The sequence below is a fragment of the Macrobrachium nipponense genome, chromosome 26 (genome assembly GCF_015104395.2).
Source record: "Macrobrachium nipponense isolate FS-2020 chromosome 26, ASM1510439v2, whole genome shotgun sequence".
Taxonomy (NCBI): Eukaryota; Metazoa; Arthropoda; class Malacostraca; order Decapoda; family Palaemonidae; genus Macrobrachium; species Macrobrachium nipponense.
The window spans coordinates 2,018,365-2,045,124 of NC_087215.1; the positions used below are offsets into that span (position 1 = coordinate 2,018,365).

The 26,760-nt window shown below is 36.0% G+C and overlaps 1 protein-coding gene across 1 annotated transcript; it reads left to right on the top strand.

Moving 5' to 3' along the window:
• The first annotated feature begins 15,235 nt into the window (after positions 1-15,235).
• On the top strand, positions 15,236-15,667 carry LOC135199927 (sodium/potassium/calcium exchanger 1-like). The gene has a single exon (XM_064228047.1). It carries the CDS (start codon positions 15,236-15,238, stop codon positions 15,665-15,667), a length of 432 nt encoding a protein of 143 aa, XP_064084117.1.
• The last annotated feature ends 11,093 nt before the right edge of the window (positions 15,668-26,760 follow it).

Here is a 26,760-nt window from a genome sequence, read left to right on the forward strand (position 1 = left end):
CCTCTGATTCTCGTAAAGCCTCTCTTTACCTCCCTTGTTTTCCGAGACACTTAAATTATCCCGAAAGATATTAAATGCAGATCGGTGGCTATACTTCATTTCTTCCATTTTTTCCTCTCTCTCTCTCTCTGTCGGTCTCTCTCTCTCTCTCTCTCTCTCTCTCTCTCTCTCTCCGCACGCTGCTCGTAAATTGCTGTTCAGAAGTATTGTGCCTTTACGTTTTATTGCTCCATAAATAACTTTGATATTGCTTATAGTTAAGACTTCTGGCCGTGGCCCCCGTGCACCTTGAGACAACTCCTAAATATATGATGCTCTCTCTCTCTCTCTCTCTCTCTCTCTCTCTCTCTCTCTCTCTCTCTCTCTTTTGGCCGATAATGCAGTGGTAATAAGATGAAAAGCGTCCCATTCCTAATAAAAATAAAAACAGTATGTCTATGTTGACATGAGCATTAAAATTGTGGATATCGCTGAGAGAGAAGAGAGAGAGAGAGAGAGAGAGAGAGAGAGAGAGAGAGAGAGAGAGAGAGCAATGTAGTATGCTGTCAAAAACGGGAGTGCTTTAACAGGGAAACTAACCCCCCCCCCAAAAAAAAAAAAAAAAAAAAAAAACAAAAAAAAAAAAAAAAAAAAAAAATTTGCTAAAAAACCATTGCTCACCAAATCGTTCGTAAATGAATATCTCAGAAATTACAGATTTGGGGAATAAAGTATAAATGATAAAATCTATAGAGCCTCTCTCTGTGTATGTATAAATATATATATATATATATAGTATATATATATGCATACATACATAAAGAATATTAAGCATATTCCACCACTGATTTATTCATACAACCACCCCCGACCCAAAACAGGAACCTATGAATACAGACCTCTTTATTTCAAAGGATTCACGCGAACGCTATTTTCGTCTCAAAACCAGCATCTTTGGCGAACCGTAAAAATAAAATTGAACTTGTTTTACCCCGACAAGATCCGGGTTGAGGTCTTGCCAGCACCCAGCAGCTGGTCCTAGTATAGAAGGAACAACGGCGATTTTGGCAGCTGGTAGTTGGTAGTAGCACCAGCTCGTAGCAATAGCAACAATAGCTGGGATCTACTATGTAGTAACGATAGCAATCTATACCGTCTCGAGAACGTATAGCTCGCAGCTGAGCTTGGGGTCAGAATGTAAACACGCGAGACTTGGGTGAATCTTCTCCTTCGTGGATCTATCTATTCTTTTGTGAATCTTTTTCCTTTGTGCAACGTATAATACTGTATAAAAACTATAACCGGCAATTCTTCAGTTGCTCACCAGATGCGGTAGAATGAGGGTGCGTCCCATGCCTCAGGAAAGCGCTGCCAGATGCACGATCCATGGACAACTTTAACCTTGAATAAAATCAAAACTACTGAGGATCAAGGACTGTAATTTGGTGTGTTTGGTGATTGGAGGGTGGATGATCACCATACCAATTTGTAGCCCTCTAGCCTCAGTAGTTTTAAAGATCTGAGGGCGGACAGAAAAAAGTGCGGACGGAGAGTCAAAGCCGGCACAATAATTTTCTTTTACAGAAATCTAAATGCGAAAGAATTCAACAAAACATGACCAAATTAATGAAAAAAAAAGGCCATCAATATCTTCCAGCAAAACATAATAATGGAATTCCCGCAGATTCCAGAACATGCAAATTCCACTCTCGATTCAGCTACATAAGCACCAACAAAAGCACACCCTTAATCCGGATCCATTCCGAATTCTGGAATAAAAACAAGAATGATATACACCTTTAATCCACATCTATTCCGGAATCCGGAATGGAAAAAAATAATCCGGAATGAGAAAAAAAATAATGAGTAAACAAAATCAACCCAAATGATGAGACATTATATTCATTATTCGTCTGATTCCAAAACGATAACAATTTCTGGATTGTATTTACGTGGAAGTGGTTTCTCCTGCATTTTGCCTTCAGGAAAAGGAAAAAGAAAGAAATAAATAAATAAATAAATAAATAAATAAATAAATAAATAAATAAATAAATTATTGGAGTTTTCAAAATGATAATGACGGCCACCACGATAATAGTAGTAGTAGTAGTAGTAGTAGTAGTAGTAGTAGGTAATAATAATAATAATAATAATAATAATAATAATAATAATAATAATAATAATATCGATCAGGCAAAGATCCTCTGGGACTAGGTATCAGAACGGATAGGGTGATACGTGCAACAGACCAGACGTGACGTTGATTGACAAAGTCAAGAAGAAAGTATCACTCATTGATGTCGCAATACCATGGGACACCAGAGTTGAAGAGAAAGAGAGGGAAAAAATGGATAAGTATCAAGATCTGAAAATAGAAATAAGAAGGATATGGGATATGCAGTGGAAATCGTACCCATAATCATAGGAGCACTAGGCACGATCCCAAGATCCCTGAAAAGGAATCTAGAAAAACTAGAGCTGAAGTAGCTCCAGGAATCATGCAGAAGAGTGTGATCCTAGAAACAGCACACATAGTAAGAAGAGTGATGGACTCCTAAGGAGGCAGGATGCAACCCGGAACCCCACACTATAAATTCCACCCAGTCGAATTGAGGAGGACTGTGATAGAGCAAAAAAAAAAAAAAAAAAACAAAAAAAAAAATAAAAAATAATATAATAATAATAATAATAACAGGAGAATATACATTTTTTATTTTCAAGCATATATGCTGCAAAAGGCTTAAAGAAAGAAAATAAATAAACAAATAAATAAATAAATAATAAATAAATATACAGAATGTTTACAAAACGATAATGGTAAACGAAGATAATAATAATAATAGTAACAGGGGAATACGTTTTTCTCACAAAATTTCAAGCCTATTCGAAATTTTTTTTTCGTGTTTTTGGTTTGGAACCTTTTTTTTTTTTTTTTTTTTTTTTCTTTTTTTTTTTTTTTTTTTTTGTTGTCAACGATGCATCGACAATTGCCGGAGTAACAACACAGCAGTACTCTTCGAAAAAGAAAGAATAAAAAAAGCTGGTGCAGCAACAGACATACAGCTTCCCCCCCCCTTCCACCCCCCCCCTTCCCCCCCCCCCACCACCACCTACCAAACAGATCCAGGACACGTCCCATCGAGAATATTTTCTCTAATTGTTTTGCGTATCGTATTGACTGTTCTCTCTCTCTTTCTCTCTCTCTCTCTCTCTCTCTCTCTCTTTCTATGTATATATATATATATATATATATATATATATATATATATATGTCATATGTACATATAATATATATTAACTATATATATATATATATATATATATATATATATATATATATCTATATATATATATATATATATATATATAATATAGTATATATATATATATTATATATAATATATATATATATATATATATATATAGATATGCATACACACGATATTCTATGCCTGTGGTCAATTCGTAATGTTATTTACATTTTCTAAAACCTTTATTGCTAACAAACGTTTCTCTATAAGATATTTATTAACACCAATCTCTCAAATTCCATCTTAAAAATAATAATAATTCAGCAAGTGTCACCATCAACATCTGAAACTCTGATGGCGATTCACTTCTGTTAAAAAAAAAAAATTTACATATTACAAAAATTCGTTTATAAATTGATCGTTTTTATATATATATAATAATACTATATATAGATATATATATTATAAATTCATACCTTTTCTTGCAGATAGCCACTGGAAACTGTGTACGTGTCATATCTACTTATCATTCTATTCATTCATTTCATTTCTTGTAAATGCATAAACATTAAAAAAAATATGCAACAAATGAAGATTAACCCATCGATCATCTCAGTCGAGGGAATAGGATAAAAAAATTAATCAAAAGATATTTATGACGCATATTCGATGCCATGATTAAAAAAGGAGGGTTGGGAAGGAGAGTTATATATAAAAAAAAAACATATGGACACTGTTGCTAATTAGAACAGGGGGTAATTAATGCCATCATATTTTACAGTCCCCTCTGCTATAATTAAGATGATTGCGATATCACGCCGAAACGAAACGCATCAGGAACAAATAATATTCGATACATTAAGTAAATGAAACTATTCTAAAGGCTCTCTGAAGCCAAAGATAAAACAAAAAATAAACATAAAAAAAATTTTTAAATGCACCGAAGTTTCTTCTCCAATATCGAGTTTTCTGTACAACATGTTGTATAAAATCATCAGCTACGATCAGCAGCGCTTCAGTTGCTCCCCAGATGCGGTAGAGTAAGGGTGCGTCCCACGCCTCCGGACAGCGCTGCCAGATGCACGATCCATGGCTAACTTTAACCATAGATAAAATAAAAACTACAGAGGTTAATTGGGTTGCAATTTGGTATGTTTGATGATTGGGGGATGGATGATCAACATACCAATTTGCAGCCCTCTAGCTTCTGTAGTTTTTTAGAAGTGAGGGCGAACAGAAAAAGTGCAGACAATAAAATGCAACGGGCGGAGAAAGACGGCAGAATAGTTATCTTTTACAGATAACTAAAAATTGTTTTGCTTTGGGACCTGTACGTTCACAGGCATGAATTATAATTATAATGTACGTAAAAGGAAAATGGATAATTTTAACTGTATTATGTACATTTATAATAATTCTTAACATGACATGAAATACTAAATAAAAATAATATTAATAAAGTAATAAAAGACACTGAGTAATAGAAATAATAGCAAAAAGGTCTTGAACAAATCTGAATATTTGATAATAATGTGAAATTAATTGTGAAAATTCACAACGGTTAAATTAACACATATAAAAATTAGAAGTGCATAAATCTTAAATTCCCAAACATCATAATTTATGAAAAATGTTACTTATAAGAATTATTGACAACAATTCTCCAGTTTACTTACAATATTGTAAATGTGTTTAAAGGTCACTAAGTGACTGATCTTACACACAAACACACGCACACAGGGTCATAAGACATTAGCAACTCTTTAATAAAAATTATTTTAAAAAATTCCCCATTTTTAGCTGTGAGAATCTTCACAAGGCCCGAACGAGGTTTGAACTCGGGTTCAAAAGAGCACGAGTTATCGATATAATCCCTCTGAACTGCCAGGCCTAATTGTGCCAGAAAGACGCTTAAAACAACTCTAACGATTTTCTATATATATAAAAAAATAAATACTTATTGAAGATGAAATTTATTGACGCAACAAATAATGAATATCTTGCGCAATACTTACTTCAAAACACCAACTTTTATTTATCTATTTTTTTTCTTTTTGGATTTTATCCGAAAATAAACTAAATCAACAAAATAAAATCATTGGGTATAGCATGTTCCTGAACTGTGGCCACAAATAATAGCTACTATAGTAAATTCACCTCACCTGTGCACCTGATGTCTAAGCCAATCCCTCACGACGCTCCTAATTGGCTAGTGATAAGCCAATCACAGGGCTGGAAACTCTCAGTCTCTCGAAAGAGTTCACATAGGCAGGATGTATGTTCCACCTCTCCTAAGGGATACGTCTTTCAAAAGTATCCCTCAGGGGAGGTGGAACTACTACATCCTGCCTATGTGAACTCTCTCGAGAGAGACTGAGAGTTTCCAGCCCCGTGACTGGCTTATCAACAGCCAATCACGAGCGTCGTAAGGGACTGGCCTAGACATTATTATTAGATGCACGGTTGATGCGAATCTACTATAGGGTTTATGAATGGGCCAGCAACCTCATCCCCCAAATAAAATAGCCTACATAGCAATCTTATCAAGTCAGTTATGATCTGAAATGAATTTCTGTTCCCCAAAAATTTCGGGAGGAATAATACATGCATACAACCTTCCCCTTCCCCCCCAACCCATAACCCCCATAACGACTAGGGGGCTTCCCCACCCTCCCTCCTATGAGCTTTCGTCATTCGCATATCTTTCTCTCTCTCTCTCTCTCTCTCTCTCTCTCTCTCTCTCTCTCTCTCTCTCTCCAAAGCCATTTCTAATTACTGAAATTCGTACAAGTTACGTTTACGCTCGAACACAGGAGACACAGCGCCTGTGTTTCATAAACTACAATATTAATCCTTCCTCCTTGTGTGCCTCTCTCTCTCTCTCTCTCTCTCTCTCTCTCTCTCTCTCTCTCTCTCTCTCATTTATTCGGTTAATTTAGAAATTGTGAATAATTCTGGCAAGTGAGTGAGGGCAGAATTTCGGGGGATATTTTTAGGAAATTCTCTCTCTCTCTCTCTCTCTCTCTCTCTCTCTCTCTCTCTCTCTCTTTGATCTACCTTCTCTGTAATTTTGAATCGTCTATGCAAGGAGATGAGAAAAGAATATTCTATGAGAGAAAATTTAAGGCAATTTTCACCTCTCTCTCTCTCTCTCTCTCTCTCTCTCTCTCTCTCTCTCTCTCTTATTTGATGGTGCTGGGATTTCACTTTCCGATAATTTTAATAATTGATTCAGAAATCATGAATAATCAGCATAGGTTAATAAAGATACAAGATTTCAAAGGGATCTCTCTCTCTCTCTCTCCTCTCTCTCTCTCTCTCTCTCTCTCTCTCTCTAACATAAACTCCCCACCTATTCATTCACCTAAAATATTTTTTTCGTACATGACTTTCTCTTAATATTGCTGAATTTCTTACTGGAATATGTTCCATTTTTATTTTATATGACAAATAATAAATAAACAATAATAACAGTATAATTTATGATAAAAAGAAACTACCATAACAGTATAATTTATGGTTTATCTGTCTCCGTAAAATAATATAACATTGCCATCCAATTATTATCTATATTTCGATGCACCAACCTTGACACTTTTTTTACAAATTTCCCTAACATTATTTCAACAATATTATCATCATCAGCATCTATAACCATAGAATCTATCATGACCTTTGCTATTTTAGGAGATAAGACGATGATTACTATAATAATAAGAATAATAATATTATAACCATTAACAGTAACTGCCATCATAACTTTCCAGTAACGTATGCTTCATCTATATCTTGCAAAAAAATAAGTAAATAAATAAATAAATAAAACACTCAAACAAGGTAGTTATTAAACAAATGGAATGTAAACTGCTCTGACTAGTTAAGCCTAGGTACCTATAGAGGATAATCTATGGATAACACTATAAAGATAACAATAAATAAAATTAATTTAACAAGAAAACATGCTTTACTTACAAAAATTTGTTTGCTAAACATTAACGAATGAAATTACAGTTGACTCTGGCATATAAGTACAAACCATTAGAAGACCATGACCATTATAAAAAAAAGGCAGGTTAAAAATAGCCATTATATCAACTATAAAAAAAACTCTATTCTTTCTCCAATCATCAGGAATTAAGCAGTGGAACACCGTAAGCATTAAATAAAAAACGTATATTAAAGACAAGAAAACATCCTCCGCTAATCTTTAAAAAAAATTAAAATTTGCAAAACAAAACTCCAGTTTGACTCTAGGATGCCTCCAAATGTTAGGAATAAGTACTAAGCAGCGGAGCACAGTAAGCATTAAAAACGCTACGTTTATCTGCCCTTTATATTCAAGGGAGAACCTTGTTTTCCTACAGTCAGAGTCGAATAAACAAGCTTCCGGAACATTTGACAACATTTAAAATCCGACTCTGCAGACAGGTGCAGAGCCATCCATTCACTCACCCTCTCATTTAACCCGAATTCGGACAAATACGTTAAACTACGTAGCACGAAAATGCAAAAGCAACGGCGTCGTTGTTTTAGTCTCTCGGCTGAATGTACTAAGCGTCCGTCCGGGCCATAAAATCTGGAAATTTCATTAAATCTAGTACCTGCCCGGGTCCCCCATCTTCATTTTAGGCCGGCTTTTCATCAAGCGAGGTGTGCCGACGTTTTGGTAGAATGCGCTCGGGGAGCCGGGAATTTAGATCCTGAATCTGTTTTGTAAGGTTTCTTCAGGAAGCCGGTACGCTGTTATTCAAAGTCCCTGTCTCTTTTCTTCTTTAATTATCGTAAAAAACTTTCGTAAATAAGAATTATTCTAAGGTTTCAAAGTCCATTTGTCTCTCTTCTTCGTGATTCTCGCAAAAATCTTTCGTAAGTAAGATTTATTCTAAGGTTTCAAAGTCCATTTGTCTCTTCTCCGTGATTCTCGTAAAAATCTTTCGTAAATAAGATTTATTCTAAGGATTCAAAGCCCATTCGTCTTTCTTCTCCGTGATACTCGTGAAAAAACTTTCGTAAATAAGATTTATTCTAAGGTTTGTCTCTTCTTCGCGATTCTCGTAAAAGAACTTTAGTAAATAAGAATGATTCTAAGGGTTCAAAGTCCATTCGTCTTTCTTATTCGAGAAACTCGTGAAAAACTTTCGTAAATAAGATTTATTCTAAGGTTTCAAAGTCCAATTGTCTTTCTTATTCGAGAATCCCGTAAACAAGTTCCGTGAATAAAAATTATTTCATGACAGTAAAGGGAGAAAATTAATTTCCAGAATTTAATTGTTACGCTGTGGTTAAGATCTTGGTAAAAAACATCGTGATATATGTAGTCCAGCAGCTGAGGAAAATTCGTGTTCAGTTCGTGTAAAAAGCGTGAAATTTGGTACTGTGGCCCTTTTATTTGAGGGACGGTCTACCAATCTGATTACAGACCAACCTAATACACTCGTTCCCATATATTGGTCTCTAATGATTCAGTAGGCACAACAAATGAACGTATTTACATCTACATTGTTGCCCAACAAAATAGGATCTATTGATCAAAGTAAATACGAAAAAAATAAGTAAAACCGAATCCCCAAACCAAATCACGACCGACGTACAGTGATGCAAAAAAAGTACCATCTCGACCCCGGGCAGCGTATAGTCGAGAGGCTCACGCAACGGCATCTGCAAGATAGCCTCCTCCGGCTTTTATTAAAACGGAATAACGGCCGCGGAGCAGCCGTCATAAAACACTAATCCCTCAGCCTGCTCCCAAATGCACAGCCATCATGTGATCCCGTAATGGAAATTCATACGGAATGACCTGGTGTCACGGGCGGCTCTCGGACAGCGCCAGTGGAAGCGCCACAGTGCAATCTAAAAATCCTATCACAAACAAACTGACAACAGGAACATGTCATAAACACGGCAACTTTTCACATACACGCCACAAACAAGCTGAAAACATGTTGAAGACAAGTAATAGGTAACCTATTGCATACACGTCACAAGTTGAAAATAAGTTGTTGGAAAACCTGTTACATACATGTACCAAATGAGTTGACAACAAGCTGTATACATGTCATCAGTAAAAATCGTCCTAAAATGTCGGCGACTCATCACATACATGTCGCAAAACAACCTGAAAACATGTTGAAGACAAGTAGTCGGTAGCCTGTCATGAGTTGATAACAAGTTGTTGGAAAACATGTCACATACATATCACAAACAAGTTGAAGACAAATCGTCGAATATCGCAAACATTATTACAAGCCGACTGACTGCAAGCCAGCGGCTGGAATTGGAGAATGAATCTTTGACGAATGCTTGATATAACTGTATGAAGCGATGCTTAGGACTGACTAACCAAAGTCGTTGACTTAGTATTCAACATGTATGTGATATGTGTCCAATAAGTTGCTGACGTATGTTTGTGACATTTTTTTTATGAAATAGTTCATTTCAATTGCTTATTGATGTCCTTTCATAAATTTTATTTGATTAATAATCATTTTCAGTTTAATTTTATGTCTTTCTTTCATTAGTCACGGTTTTGTTTGTTTGTTTTTATGGCGTTTTTGCGTTTCATGGAACCAGTGGTTATTCAGCTACGGGACCAACGGCTTTACATGACTTCAGAACCACGTCGAGAATGAACTTCTATCACCAGAAATACACATCTCTAACCCCTCAGTGGAATGCGCAAGAATCGAACTCGCGGCCACCGTGGTGGCAGGTCAAGACCATACCGATCACGCCACTGAGGCGCTCTTCATTAGTTATTAATGCACTTGAATTGTATTTCACAAGGTTTTATAAATATCGTTCAATGCATTTCAAATGACTAACATTTGACAGATCGTATACGGTTCCTAATATGATTGAATGTGTTTCACTTACATATTAATATCGTTTCAAGCCATGTAACTAAACTGTTTATCAAGTGGTTGTTACTATTTGTCTCGTGCTTCATTAGCCTATTAATATTTCTGTAATAATTTATGATGATTTTCAATGCATTTTTAACTTAAGCTCAATACTTAATAATACCTAACCTATTAGTGTTAAGGCACTAACATTCAAGGATACGAGATTTCAATGTGAGACCTCTCTCTCTCTCTCTCTCTCTCTCTCTTCTCTCTCTCTCTCACCTACACCACTCGCGTTTGCTCTCCCTGATGCGAGTATAATCCCACAACCTTTCTCGAACTTGGAAAGCTGCGCAAAGAAAAGAAAAAAAAAAGGAAAAAAAGAAAGGGAGAGAGAAAACCAAACCCTTCGAAAACTTTCATTGGCCGAGTGTTAATATTTATGCAGCGAAATTGTTCCTTGATCCTCTTACATTAAGGAAGTTTGCTTAGCCAGAATGGTGAGCGCCCAGTGCGTATCTTATATATATATATATATATTATATATATATAATATTGATAATATAATATATAGATTATAGTTTGTGCCGGTGTTTTCCTTCCCTTTAATCAGGTGTTTGGTGTGTGTGTGTGTATATATATATATAAATATATATATATATCTATATATATATATATATATATATATAATATATATACATATATATAATTATATATATATATATATATCTATATATATATATATATATTAATTACATCGTGATTCATATACAGGCGCATTAAGCTACAAATGTCCTTTAATGTCCAATTCGCTCTACTTCGGAAATAACATATTTTCACACATGTTAACCGAAGGGGAATTTTTCAGTTGATTAAAAGTTCTTCGTATCGTTTGGGATCGAACCGCCGATAACAAGAACTCAGGACTGCAGCGGCGAAGCGCCTTAAACCACACGGAGTACATTCCATAAGTAGTAATTTGCATACCAGTCACGCTGACTCATTCTCGAAGCAAACAGTAACCAAAACAAGACAGAAAAGGTGGACAAGAAGAATGAGTACCTTTACGAAAAACAAAGCAAATTGTTGCAGATAACAGCCATGTAAAAAACACGGCAATGAAGAAGAAACGAACACGGGGAAAGGTGTTACTTCCGCAAAGGTGAAATGATTGATGAAAGAGTAATTAACGAAATAAAAAAAAAAAAAATTAATGAAAGAAACTCATTACCAAATTAAATAACAGAAGGGTGGTGGGTATTTCAGGACGCTGCAATTCTGTCAAGGTGGTGGTTTAATAATGATTAATATTTTGTGATTATTTATTATCATAGAAGGTTCAATAATAATTAATTATTATGATCATTTATCATCACAGGTAAACTAGAGGACCAATGATGTAATAGGATTTTTTAACAGCTGACTTCAAGATGGCCAGGAATTATTATTATTATTATTATTATTATTATTATTATTTATTATTATTATTATTAGTTCATATGACCGAGGACTATACCCCTATATTATCGGTACTTATATTCTTATGTTTCTTGTATAATTTTTACAAATGATATTCATATGAATAAACTTTTAATTTAATTTGAGTTATTGTTATTGTTATTATTATTGAAAAGGATTGCTGCATCAGCTCCATTAATTTTGTATAGAGTCTTCTCTACTTTCCTGATTAAGGATTTCTCAATGTTGCTGAAACTGGCAAGCAACGTGCCAAAGGGGATCGTCAAATCCGGTGTAGTCATATTGAATTATCTTTATTACTGCTATTACTACTACAAGTTTCTCTCTCTCTCGAGAAAGACAGAGAGAGAGGGAGGGTGGGGGGGGAGAGAGAGAGAGCTAGAGAGAGAGAGAGGAGAGAGAGAGAGAGAGAGAGAGGAGAGAGAGAGAGAGATGAGAAACTTGTAGTAGTAATAGCAGTAAAAAAGATAATTCAATATGACTACACCGGATTTGACGATCCCCCTTTGGCACGTTTGCTTGCCAGTTTCAGAACATTGAGAAATCCTTAATCAGGAAAAATAGAGAAGACTATACAAAAATTAATGGAGTTGATGCAGTAATCTTTTAACAAGACTTATTTAAAAGAGGGTCTACTCCCAAGATGTTATTATTATTATTATTATTATTATTATTATTATTATTATTATTATTATATTATTATTATTATTATTTTTTTTTTTTTTTTTTTTTTTTTTTTTTTTTTTCTTTTTTTTTTTTTTTTTTTTTTTTTTTTTTTTTTTTTTTTTTTTTTTTTGCTCTATCACAGTCCTCCAATTCGAATGGGTGGTATTTATAGTGTGGGGTTCCGGGGTTGCATCCTGCCTCCTTAGGAGTCCATCACTTTTCTTTACTAGGTGTGTCCCCCCCCCCCCCGCCGTTTCTAGGATCACACACTTCTGCATGAGTCCTGGAGCTACTTCAGGCCTCTAGTTTTTTTCTAGATTCCTTTTCAGGGATCTTGGGAATCGTGGCCTAGTGCTCCTATGATTATGGTACGATTTCCACTGGGCAATATTCCATATCCTCTTATTTTCTATTTTCAGATTTCTTGATACTTATCCGTTTTTTTTCCCTCTTTTTCTCTTCAACTCTGGTGTCCCAGGTTTTATTGCGACATCAATGAGTGATACTTTTATTATTATTATTATTTATATTATTATTATTATTATATTATTATATTCAGATGTTGAACCCTATGATTTGAGGAACAACCCCCACCCAAGAGCTTTTCAAAGATATTATGGTGTTCACACGAAAGAAAGTAACAGAAGGTAATGGGAGATACAGGAAGAAGAGATTAGTTACTAGAAAAGAAACATAAATCAACAAACTAATAACAAACTTTTGTATCATAATAATATAATAATAATAATAAATAATAATAATAATAATAATAATAAAATAATAATAATAATTTAGTGCCTGAGTCGTGTTGCCAGTTTCTAATAAAAATAGGGTTTATCCTTTAATAATAATAATAATAATAATAATAATAATAATAATAATATAATAATAATAATAATAATAAATAATAATAATAATAGACTGAAGGACAACACAGCAAGTTCTCGAAAGCTCTCATTGATATATAATATATATAATATAATATATATATATATATATATATATTATATATTTTATATATATATATTTCAAATATACATATTTTACATTTAAAACCGTGTGAATTTCTCCACTATAAACAGTAATAATAATAATCAATAATGATAATAATAATAATAATAATAATAAATAATAATAATAATAATAATAATAATAAAAATAAAAATAAAATATAATAATAATAAAAATAATAATAATAGTAGGTTCCCTTCTATACAAAAGAAACCTTAATAATTATTAAAATGTGTATAGAATTTGGTACACGACTGGCATCTCTTTTGGTGATAAATAATCTCAATTAAATAATAATTTCAGACAGAAAAAAAACTGGCAAAAAAAAGGAAAAGAAAAAAACAACTAAAAAAAAAAAAAAAAAAAAAAAAAAAAAATTCATAGGCTCCGTGCCTCCACAAGCATCGTGCCGCGCTGAAGTTTTTTAAAAGCCCTATGTGACACAAATTGGAAAAGTTGAACTTCACGTGACGTGAATGAAGGAAGTTTATTTTTCATTTTTTCAAAAAACCCTTCCGTGTGACGTAAATTATAGGGGTTGGGGGTTGCTCGTTGTGTGACACCAATTCGGGGAAAATGAGAGGCAAAAAAAAAGGAAGAAATAAATTAACTTAACGAGAAAAAATTAGCCTGAATTACTTACGTGAATGGAAGTAGAAAACAGACGGAAATTCACCATGTTAAACACTGCACTTAAAAAAAAAAAATGTTGCCACCATGACTTTTAATGTCTTTTCAACCATTAAGCATTGAAGGTAAACCATAAGACAAGAGATTCAAAATGGCGATATGCAGTGCTTTACATATTTACGAAAAAACTTTAGTATATATCAGTCTTCAACAACAACCCAAACTATTGAAAAAAATGAGCACATGAAACATGCACATATTTTATAGCAAAAAAATAAAAAGTGCAAGCTACATATGGGAGAAAAACTCACCAACAGATAAAAAAAAGGCATGATCCTACCTCCAGCTTACTCGTGGGGCGTGCTTTAATCTATAAGTCAAATGGCGCGTTTTCACATACGAAAATTAAAATAAATACCCTAATGTTTATTAGAAATAATTGTTCTGTACTGTTTAACATGCACATTACTTATTTTTGAGGCTTTCATTCGAATAAATAATAAATATCCTATCCTACAATTCCTGTTTCTTTAACTCAACGCGAAACACCTTTTTCAGCCCTTTTTAGGCTTTTTCATAGACCTTTCCTACCTCCCCAATAAGAACAACAACAGCAGTAAGAAGAAGAAGAACAACAACAACAAAGTAGTTTGTAAAGCTTACTCCCCGAGCAAGCGAACATTTCTTTCGGAAATGTTAATGTCTTCAACTCTACGTATCTGGCGTGAAGTATGATTTCAACACCAAAATAATGAAAAACCAACGCACATAAAACATAACTATATAAAACGAATATGAACAAATTGTTTTTTTTGTTTTGTTTGTTTGTAAGGCGTTTTTACGTTACATGGAACTAGAGCTTATTCAATAACGGGAACAACGGCTTTACGTGACTTCCAAACCACGTCGGGAGAGAACTTCTACCACCAGAAATACACATATCTCATCCCTCAATGGAAAGCCCGAGAATCTAACTCGCGGCCATGAACAAACTGAAAAATAATATTTCGAAAACATTATTTCCATCGAAAATTTTAATCTCTTTCCCACCATACATATCTGTCATGGAACAGGTTTTCTATACCACCAACAAAGCCAGTGAAAAGCAGTGCAATAATAGTGAATATATAATTAAAAAAGAGAAAAAATCCACTGACAGCATTCAAGAACCCCGACCTCATCGTATTCATCTCATTTATTCAATGTATTTATTCATCTCATTCATCACCGACCAGGAATCGACAAGAGGAGGGGACACACCGCACAATTCAGCCATTGTCCACAGAGACATTCAGCCGAGCAAACAATAAAAAAAAAAAATCACACACACACACAAACACACAAACACTCGCGCGCGCAAAAGGAAGTAAATCAACCATGAAAAGGGGGAAGAGAAAGATAGAAAAAAAGGAGGAGAATCCAAAAATAAGTCATCTTGAGCCTGGAGGCGCAAGGCGAAGATTGGAAAGGGGGAAAGGAGGAGGAGAGGGAGAGGGAGAGGGAGATGGAGATGGAGAGGGAGGGGAGGGGGAGGGGGAGGGGGGGGAGGGACCAATCAGAATGTTCAGGAAGTTAATTATGTACACCCCGTCCTACGAACCATTGTCTCTTCAACCCTGCAAGGAACAAACTGACTCAACCATCTTCCAGCTGCGAATGAAAGGAGGGGGGGGTGGAGGAGGAGGAGGGGAGGAGGAGGAGGAGGAGGAAAGGGAAGAAGAAGAGGAAAAGGGGGAGGAAACGGAAATGCACACTAGAGACAGGAAGACGAAGGGGAATCACACACAAAAAACAACATTTCCATCTTGAATATCATGGGATATGAGGGAATTCAATAAACAGGAAGAGGAAAAGGATGAGGAGGAAAGGGAATGAAGAGAGAGAGAGAGAGAGAGAGAGAGAGAGAGAGAGAGAGAGAGAGAGGGTTATCTTAATGAAGTACATGCTAATGTACAGGAATGGCGGATATCTTGAGAATGAATATTACGGAATTAGAGAGAGAGAGAGTGGGGGGGGATACGGTAGAGGGTAAGGGGAGGGCTAACGAAAGTGGAAGGCAGGGTCGGTACAGGGAGGGGATGAGGAAGGGGAGGGGGGAGGGGTGGAGAGAGAGAGAGGGGGTTGGGGGAAGAGGTATGAAGAAAAGCTGAAAATACTTAAGACAGTCGTGCCACGAAACAAAAAATATATTCAAATTCTCTCTCTCTCTCTCTCCTTCTTCCTTCTTCATTCCAGGGCCCAAAGAAAAGGTCCTGGCACCCAATCTCTTTCGGCAAGAGGGTGGGGGGTGGGGGGGAGGGTGAACATCGGAAGAATAATTTTCTCTCTTCCAAAGTTTGTGCAACGAGATTTACTCAAGAGTCACGTAGCTGACCTCAATGTCTTGACCTCTGGAGTACAAGAAGTAAAATTGACCATCAGCGGAGAGGTAAAATGGGAAGCTGTTATCTAGATGCGCACGCTCGCACAAACACACACACAAACACTAATACACATACATAAACTTACATGATCACTTTTCTCAAGAGGCTACACAGACATACACATACACGCAAACTTACGTACACTCACACAATCACCTGTAAGCAGAAGTGAATATATATGTACACACATACACTTACACAAACATACACATCACCCGAAACTTACGTCCTCACACAATCCACCTTTAAGCCAAAGTGAATATATATGTTAACACAATTAACACCTTAACACAAACATAAAAAACCAGCACCAACCTTCCAGCTTAAGCGGATACACAAACACACTCACAACCATACAGTCACGAAATCACCTCTCAACACAAGTGGATTACACATACAATCACACAATCTCCTTTCGACGCACACAAACGCACATACACTCACACAATCACCTTCTAGGCTTGACATTCTCTTGGCAACACAATTAAAATTCAAGTGAAAAGTTACCTAAGGTCTTATAAATGCCAGGTAACTAATTAATTACATTACATGTTAAACGAAACCACGAACGTCCGTGTGTATTACCGTAAGAATATGAAAAAAAAAGAAAATACGCGATACTGAATTTGGATCCCGAAAGAAATCTGAATTGAAAGAACTGACAGTTTTGAAATAAAAGCAAAACAAATGCCTGTGTGTTCTCTACCCTTGTCTATCAGCATTACTTGACATGTCTATCGAGCTGTTAGAAATACGCAGTTTTCTCTCTCTCTCTCTCTCAACAACAACAGTTCGCATTACAGAAAGTGTCTGTCCACGAAAGCGACACCTCTGTCTGTGGACTAACCTGGTGCTAAATTGTGTTTTCATGACGCCATTCCCGGGACTTTGAGTCTCAACAATTTCCAGAGAGAGAGAGGAGAGAGAGAGAGGAGAGAGATCTCCCCCCCTCCCCCCCCCCCCTCCCTTCCTCCTTCTCTCCCTCCCCTTTCCTTCGCCAAATACGTGATCATCTGTTACAGCAGAAAAATGGCTCGAGTTTGAGATCAGCCTTCTCCAGCAAGGCTCAGTTCAGACGGACTCGATAACAAGAGACAATGATTCATAGTTCAAACTGACGTGAGCTCAATTGAGGTATCACTAGAAAAATGGTATGCAGTTACCCAAATGAGAGGAGAGGAAGGAGAAAGAGAGAAGGACCGGAGGAGAGAAGAGAGAGATAATTGAGTAGAGCACCACCTCACAGAGAGAGAGAGAGAGAGAGAGAGATAATTTTCAGGAACTTAAAGGAAGGCCAGCTCCAACCAGAAGAGAAAGAGAGAGAAGAAGAGAGAAGATTTAATTTTCAAAGACGTACATCCCGAGAGAGAGAATCATTAAAGGAAGCACAACCCGACAGAGAGAGAGAGAGAGAGAGAGAGAGAGAGAGAGAGACCAGCCCAGTCAAGTCAGCAGTTCGTGACGTCTTAGAAGAGAAGTTCGTAGCTGGCAATTGTAGTAAATTTAGCGCGGCAGAATTCCGAGCAGTTTAAAACCCTTTCGACGGCGCCTGTCGATATCGCATCAAATCTACCGAACTGGCAAGAGTTGAGTATCTGGTGAGGCGACAGATAACATAAGGACCTTTCGAGACAACGCAATGTGTGATCGCTATCTAACGGAAACAAACGCAAACGCGTAATTTACACAACAATTTCGGTGGTTTGCTTCGCTTTGGGTAAGTGGTACAAAGCTTGGTTTACGTTTGATGGGACCGTGGGACGCTCCTCCTTGCCTTTATAAGCCAGCCACCATTGCACACAGATGTAAATGGATAAAAGTACCTGACGGGGTTATTGAGAAAGGTGTGGGGCTGGCAGTCTCACTCCCAAAAAGAATTCCAAAAGGAGTATAGCATATGGTTAATATTTATGTACGTATGTATATATATATATATATATATATATATATATGTGTGTGTGTGGTGTGTGTGTGTATGTGTGTGTGTGTTGTGTATATATATATAATATATATATATATTTATATATATATAATATATATATATATTGTTACAAACTCCACAGGAAGCCTTGAATACAAAAGAGGAATAAATGAGGAAACCCCTCATAAGACAGAATTCGAATCACACTGGCTTAAGAAAATAAAGTCAGCCTTCACTCCACTACACTGCTGTCACTACATTACCCCCTCCTACATCACTTGAACATCCAAAATTCCACCAGCTTCCACTTTAAGGAAATCCTACGCGTCTCAAGACGAGAAACCATGAGACAATAAGTTCACATACCCTACAAGATCATTAAGGCACGAAAGCAATGTTTTGGAACAAGTTCCGGCAATGCTGAAAGAGAAATATCCAGTGGCGGTTACGTCTGCCAAGAAAGAGGAGGAGGAAGAAGGAAGCATTTGTTTACTGCGTGGAAAGAGACGGATAACACACGCGTTTTGCACTGGGAAGACAGATGTTTATCCGTTCTCAGAAACAAATGAGAGAGGGCAGGGCTGGTGGCTCTGTCGGGTTGCTAGGGGATAGATGAGGCGACCTGTTAGTGTTTGTGTGTGTGCGCGTGTGTTTTTCCATTGTTTTCTTCCTTGCCCACATCAAAATACGTAACTGAAAAAGGCAGTTGTTATTATTATTATTATTATTATTATTATTATTATTATTATTATTATTCAGAAATGAACCCTATACATTATGGAACAAGCCCACCACATGGGCCACTGACTTGAAATTCAAGCTTCCTAACAATTTTGTGGTGTTCATTTGAAGGAAGTAACAGAAGCTTATGGGAAATATGGAAAGAAGCGATTAGTTATTAGTTAGGAAAAAATAATAAATAGATAAAAATATAATTCAATTATTAAAATAACAAGGAGAATTTTTTTAGGGTCGTAATACTTTGCATCTTCGCTTCGCTAAAACTTTTCAGGTTCCAATCTAAAACTTTTGAGGTTCCAATATTATGGGCTTAGGAAACTGAAATTATCCTTAAAAAAAATTAGGCCACTAATTTCATATAAGGCTGTTTCTCAGAAAAGAGGAAAGATTGGTCATGATAGGTGACCTGAATGCAAAAGTATAAAAATGAGTTATTTCAAGCCATCTTTCTGAGCACGTGAGGGACAGCGCATATGTAAGCATTTCAAAATGACATTGGGATGTAAACGGAAATACCAATAATTTGTAATGAAAATCTTGCAGTAAAATAACGCCAACAACGTTCCCAGGTTAGAAAGCGTCCCAGAATAGGAAAAGTTGCAACATCTCGCAAAAGCGACCAGCAGAGAAGAGGAAGATCAAGAAATCTTTCCAGGGACAAAGAATATGGAATGTTCTCAGGTGAAATGAAAGTATCACCAACAAGGCACAGGACAAAATACAAGACAGGATCCGAGTTCAAGGGTGTACCACTCCAGTATTGATGGGAATTGAGAACGAGCATGCGGAGCTGCATCTGGTTGAAGGTTAAACAGAGCAATGACAAGTTCTGCTTCTGCCTTGCAGTTGATGCCTTTGAAGATAAGGCTTCCTTCAGGATATAACATAAGGGTGCCAAGAATATAGATAGGAAATGCAGACTGATGCATAAAATAAAAGGAACAATTAAGCATGATATTAGTCTGTAATTCTAATAAGTGTGTTACAGAAAATCAAGGACAATTTTTTTTTTTTTTTAAGATAATTCATGGATTTAAACTTTCCTACCTATTCTCATTCACAATACCATGAATAGATAAGAAATACAGACTGATGCATAAAATGCAAGGAAAAATTAAACATGATATTGGTCTGTAATTCTAGGAAGCATGTTACTGAAAATCAGGGATAATTTTTTTTAAAAGATAATCATTGATTTAAACTTTCCTACCTAATCTCATACACAATACCTTGAAGGACAACTCTTTACATAATACAAAACTTATTTGCATTCAAACTTCTCTTACATTCAATCACTTCAAAGAATATACTAGTAAATTACCAAAACCACACCCACAAACATCAATTTGTGAAGTACACCTATGCTCCATGATTCGTTTAAATACAACAAAAAGGGGCAACTTGAAGACAAGAGCGCTTACCATCTCTCTGTACACAACCTAAGCCTTCCTAGCAATAAGAAATTCCAATTCTCTGTTAACTTAAACCGAGAGAAGAACCACAATCCGGAAACCAAAGACATTGTACCTTCTCCCTGGATACTTAATGCAACCGAAGACCAGGTCCGAAAGATCATGAGAAGATTCGACACTATGAACTGTTTTCTCAACCACAATCCGGGCAAAAGGAGATTTCTCTCTGGTGGTAAATCCGAGATGGATGGGGTATTTGGTGGATGAGGGTTGGGGTTGTGGTTGGGGGGATTGTGGGGAGAGGAGGGGATTTAAGTTTAATTACTCCAGATGAAAGGGAATGGGGAAATTCTCTTCTCCTGGTATTCAGATTGGCATGAAAGTTCTCAGATGAGTGGGTTATGCGCTCACTTACCGATTAGGTAGTCGCGAGTTCGAATCTTCGCTGTGACAACGTGGAACCATAGGAATTCATTTCTGGTGATAGAAATTCACTTCTCTATGTAATGTGGTTCGGATCCCACTATAAGCTGTAGGTCCCATTGCTAGGTAACCAGCTCAGTAGTCTGGTTAAACTAAGAAATACTTAACTTAGATTGTCTTGATTTGAGGGATGGTATTCACGCAGTTGTATCCAGTGTGTAACTATAACTATAACCTTTGAGACTGTCTGGTCATAGGGAGAGAATGGGTGGTTTAGTCATGTGGGAAGAATGGAGGCGAGAACACCTATTAGTTATTGTGTACAGTTAGGTGGACTGATCATACATCACGTCACCGAAGGAAGAAGAGTTTATGCTGGATAGTAATCGATACTTGTCTGACTCACATCGGGATCAACTCCAATCCCCAAAATGAGAGGCCAGGGTGCTACCGATTAACCTGTGTGGGTTAAGTGGTACCACCCTGGCTTTTCATTTAGGAGACTGAAGTTCGATCCCGATGAGAGTCTGTCACAAATTAGTTTTATATCGTATATATTATATATATATATATATATATATATATATTATATTATATATAATATATATATATATATATATGGTAATATGGTATCTAGCAGAGATATTGATTCAAAAAAAAGTTACAAGCTTTCCTGGTCTAGCAGTCCTCATTGCCCTGTTATTAATTGTATAATGCACTGAACAATTGTGCAAGTGATAGAGTTTAATATATATATATATATATAGATATATATATATATATAATATACATATGAATATATTATATACATCGAGCTACAATGTCCTTTAATATCTAATTCGCTCTACCTCGGAATTAATATATTTTCATATATGCTTAACCGAAAGGGAATTTTTGTACATGATAATAGATTTGCCTGGTCCTGGGCGCGAACCCAAGAGGACATTCAAATCCAGGACGTCAGTGGAAGCTTTTACCTACCCCACCACCTCAAGCAAATCAATTATTATCGTGTAAAAAAACTCCCCACCCTTCGGTTTGCAGCAATATATGAAAACATATATTCATTCCGAGGTAGCGCGAATTTAGATATTAAAGGACATTGTAGCTCGATTGTATTGTATATGAATCACGGTAATTGTGAATATGGACTTGAAATATATTATAATATACATACATTGTGTAATGTATGTAAATATATATATATAATATATATATATATATATTGTATATATATTATAACATGTGTATAATTGTAAATATTGTAATTATATATATATTATAGTATTATATATATAATAATCTATATATATAATATATTTATATAAAAACACTACAAATATAAACCTATTATAACCACTCCCTGCCCAAAAGACATGGTAGCAGAAGAAACCACACATCCCGCCACCGCAAATGAAAACTTTCATTCGTACCATAATGGAAAAAAAAAAAAAAAAAAAACCTAATTCGTACCATGATTTTAAAAAAAAAATTCACGACCACAGATCAGAATAAGACCTCCTTTTAGATAACTTTTTTCTAATCCATGTGCTCCCTCCTTCCGTTTCAGGAGGAAAGAACCCGAGAGGAGAGAGGAGATAGAAGAGAGGAGAAGATAAGAGAGAGAGAGAGAGGATCCTTCCCTAGACACGAAATCCCTCGTGTTTTTTAATCTCGTCATATTTCTATTTGTTGTAAGAACCCACCTGCGTCAAAAGAAATGGTGTTTTTTTTTAAAGAATTTTTTTCATTACTGTTTTTTTTTATCATTAAGTCCAGGGGACGAAAAATAATGAGGAAATGGAAAGAAATGATGCTGGTATTAAGACGGATGACTGAGTCATGGCTTATTAAGGAAGGAGTAAGAGCATGAGAGAGAGAGAGAGAGAGGAGCAGGAAGAGAGAGAGAGAGAGGAGAAACTGGTAAACAATAATATTCAACACAGGCTACAAGATGAAAGCGGTTTTTTATTGTGACTAGAAAATATGAATCCATTGTGTGAGAGAGATAGAGAATAAGGAGAGAAGAGAGTGAGAGGAGAGAGAGAGAGAGAGAGGACTGGCAAAAATACATAAACAAAGCTACATGACAACGCGGCTTCCATCATGTTTAAAATATGAATTGAGAGAGAGAGAGAGGAAAACGACAATTGGAGAACCAACATTAACAAGGCTACAAGATAAAAGCGGTTCTCATTACAAATTAATGAAACATTCACGAGCCTCAGAAATGAGACGCTCTCAACCCAAACAGAAGGTAAACAAAAGTGGAGAACGAAATCATCACGCAATTCGGCAACACAGGTATACAAAGATAAACAGCTTTGGTAAACAAGAATGGTGTTACACGAGGAGCCAGTGTTTATATGCAAAATGAAAAAGTCGATCGTGCTATCGGCAAATAAACACCACAGGTATCAAACAGCGCTAAAAATGTCAACAAAACAGCGGGGGGGGGGGGGGGGCGGGATTAAACACAAAGCCTGTTTGCAAAATACACAAAAGCCCCCCCCCCCCCCCCCCCGCCCCCAAACTCTCAACCCAAATGTAGAACTTGTAAATAAATTTGTGGACTGAAAATTCCATTTTCTCTATTGCAAATAAAAAACAAGAGAGGAATTTTAGGTTATAACAGAATTGGTCTCAAAACATGCAATATTTTTTTTGCTTTTTTGTGCTGTTCAGAAACGGTATAACAAGGCAGCTAAACAACCAATATCGTCGACCAAATCAACAATAATAACAACACTAAAGAACTAATACGTAATGTATTTATATTAACTGCAGGTTATATAAGTGAAGGTAAAACGGTCACAATTATTGTTGAAAATATATGAAATATCTACCATGTTTTTTGACGGGTAACCTTTGGTGAGGAAACTACTCCCTCTCTCTCTCTCTGCTCTCATCTCCTCCGTTCTCTCTCCTCTCTCTCTTCCTCTCGGTTCTTCATCTCTCTCTCTCGTCTAACCGTGCCAGGTTACCAGAGACGCAATAATTGAAAAAAATCATTTATTCTCTCTCTCTCTCTCTACCTTCATACTTACTAAAACTGACACATTCGAAAGAAAATTATTTGGTATCTTTTTACCAAACATACCATAAAAACACACACTCTCTCTCTCTCTTTTTCCATACTTACTGACAATGAAACGTTAAAAGAAAATTATTTTCTCTATTTATTACCATATATACCAGAAAAACACGGTTAGAAAAACTCTCTCTCTCTCTATTTCCATACCAACTAAAAATGAAACATTAAAAACAATTTATTGTCTATCTCTTTTACCAAACATACCGGAAAAACACAGTTATAAAAACTCCCCCCCCCCTCTCTCTCTCATCTCTCTCGGTCTCCTCCTCATCTCTCCATCTCTCTCTCTCATCTCTATTTTTCATACCTCACAAAAAGATGAAACATTCGAACAGTAAATTATTTTTATTTGCTATCTTTTTACCAAACATACCGGAAAAACACGGTTAGAATCTCTCTCTCTCTCTCTCTCTCTCTCTTTTCCCACAAGGCGAGGAGGAGGGAAAGAGAAGGAGAAGAACAGACAGCAGCAGGAAGTGGCACAGAAATAAATAACAAAAGGAAGACTTGGGGGAGAAAGGAAGACATCACCTCTTCCCCAAAAGAAATTTATGCACCGCAAGAAGAAGAAGAAGAAGAAGAAGATACAACAACAACAAAAAGGAAGAGAGAAAGAGAGAGAGAGAGCTCTATTGAGGGAGTGTCTTCCAACCATGCAATTGGAGAGTGACGGAGACAGAATAAATAATCTTTTTTTTTAATTAGTAATTGGTAGATTTGGTGAGGAAGAGAGAGATGTAGAGAGGACAAGATAGAGAGGAGAGAGAGAGAGAGAGAGAGAGAGTAAATAACTCTTTTTAACTGTAATTCTAGTGTGAGAGGGAGATAAAACAAATGTTTTTTTGAATGGAAAGTTTGGTGAGAGAGAGAGAGAGAGGAGTAGAGAGAGGAGGAGCTTTAAAAAGACATAAACATAGCTACAATACAAAGCGATGTATCATGTTTAAAATATGAAATGAGAGAGAGAGAGAGAGAGAGAGAGAGAGAGAGAGAGTATATAATGTTGTTTCAACTGTAATTCTGGTGAGTGAGAGAAAAATGTCTCTTTAAACCGAAAGTTTGGTAAGAGAGAGAGAGAGAGAGAGAGAGAGAGAGAGCTACACTTTACACTCACACCGGCCCGTCGCGGTTTCAAAGCCTGAACAAACACAGATTCGCCTTACTTGTAGCCCCTTAATGATAACACAACCACGTTTCCTTTTTGTTTACTTTATATCACGTGAGGAATAACGGCGAGGGGGGAGGGGGGAGGGACTGTTATTTTCCCCTGTTATCTCAGCGGCGTTTAAACCCATCGCTGGGAAACAAAAAAAGATCGATACTGTTTCCCCGAGAGACTCAATCTGACAGATGGCCTGTCATTATGTGTCATTGTGCATCGCGTTTTCTGTGCGTATCCCGTTTTCTTTAGCTGATACATCAGACTGGACGATGGGAAGTTGATCTTGATTGAGAAAAGGTTGACCGTAATAGATTGGATTAAATTTTGGTCAATTTACGAGTTTTATTTTCAAGATGGGCCGTCACATAACACTTGGTCAAAATGGGGGAAAAACTTTTTTTTTTGGGGGGGGAAATAATAGATACCTGGTAGAAGTGAAGGCGGAATGAAGTTAATATATAGTATTAAATAATTTCAAACTAATAACTAATACAAAAAAATATAAACAATACATTAATATATAAATTTAAAATTATTATATATATATATATAATTATTATATATATGATATATACATTCTTGAAACCATGCAACTCACAACAGATGGAATAGAAGGGTCGATCTACAAACAATTACCTTAATTACTTTGAACAAATTAATTACATCATAGGTAATGGAATCCGCCACTGGTTCAATTACGCGATAAAATAAATTCTTCGATATGGAGACGCGGGGATTAAAATGAAAGAATAAAAATACATTACGAACAACATTAACTGGTCAGAATAATCAGATTGGATCCAACGGGAGCTTTCTAATCTCTCGATAAAACGCGTCTGATAACTTTAAGTCACAATACACTAATTGGATAATAACCCGCCAGAGATATTATTGGGTTGTAGATTATAATGTAATCGGCAGCTTTCCGCAACAGAATAATAAAAGATTATTTCAAGTTAACATTTAATTCCTCGAAGCCATTTTCAGGCACAATTAAAAGCAACTTAGATTAAAGTAATATATCAGTTAGGATGTCATCTGTTGATATTTGCATACGAAGACTAAATATTTAAAGCCTCAGCCAAACGTAATTAGTTGAAAAATGACTGATGAACATCATATACATCTGGATACACACGCATACATACATATATTCACTTATATAAATATAAATTACACACACATATATATATATATAAATTTATATGTGTGTAATGTGTAAATAGTTCGTCGATAGCCAAGAAATCTTCCTAAAACTAAATACATACCTTGGAATTAAACACATTAATCTGCAAAATGGATTCGCAATAATAAGGATAACATAGAGAGAGAGAGAGAGAGAGAGAGAGAGAGAGAGGGGCAGTTATCGGGGGCTAGGCAAGAGTAAATAACAAAAATAAACTTACACTGTGAATATGTAAATATGCACGGACATCAAAGCAATTTCCCCGCCTTATAAAGCTTCAATTGCAAACCGCTATATCAAATGATTAGTGGAAGCTCGGCTTGTTCCTTGTCATAGGAGAGAGAAGAGAGAGAGGAGAGAGAGGAGAGAGTGAGTCATAGCAGCCTTTTGTTTCTAAGAGAGAGAGAGAGAGAGAGAGAGAGAGAGAGAGAGAGTAGCATTCTGGTTTCCAGGAGAGTGAGAGAGCCATAATACGTTTTTCTTTTTTGTTTCTAAGATAGAGAGAGGACGAGAGAGAGAGAGTGAGTCATAGCAGTTTTG

Bases quoted from the DNA above. Each gene is read 5' to 3' on its own strand.
- LOC135199927 (XM_064228047.1), top strand. From the start codon at position 15,236: ATGAAAAGGGGGAAGAGAAAGATAGAAAAAAAGGAGGAGAATCCAAAA.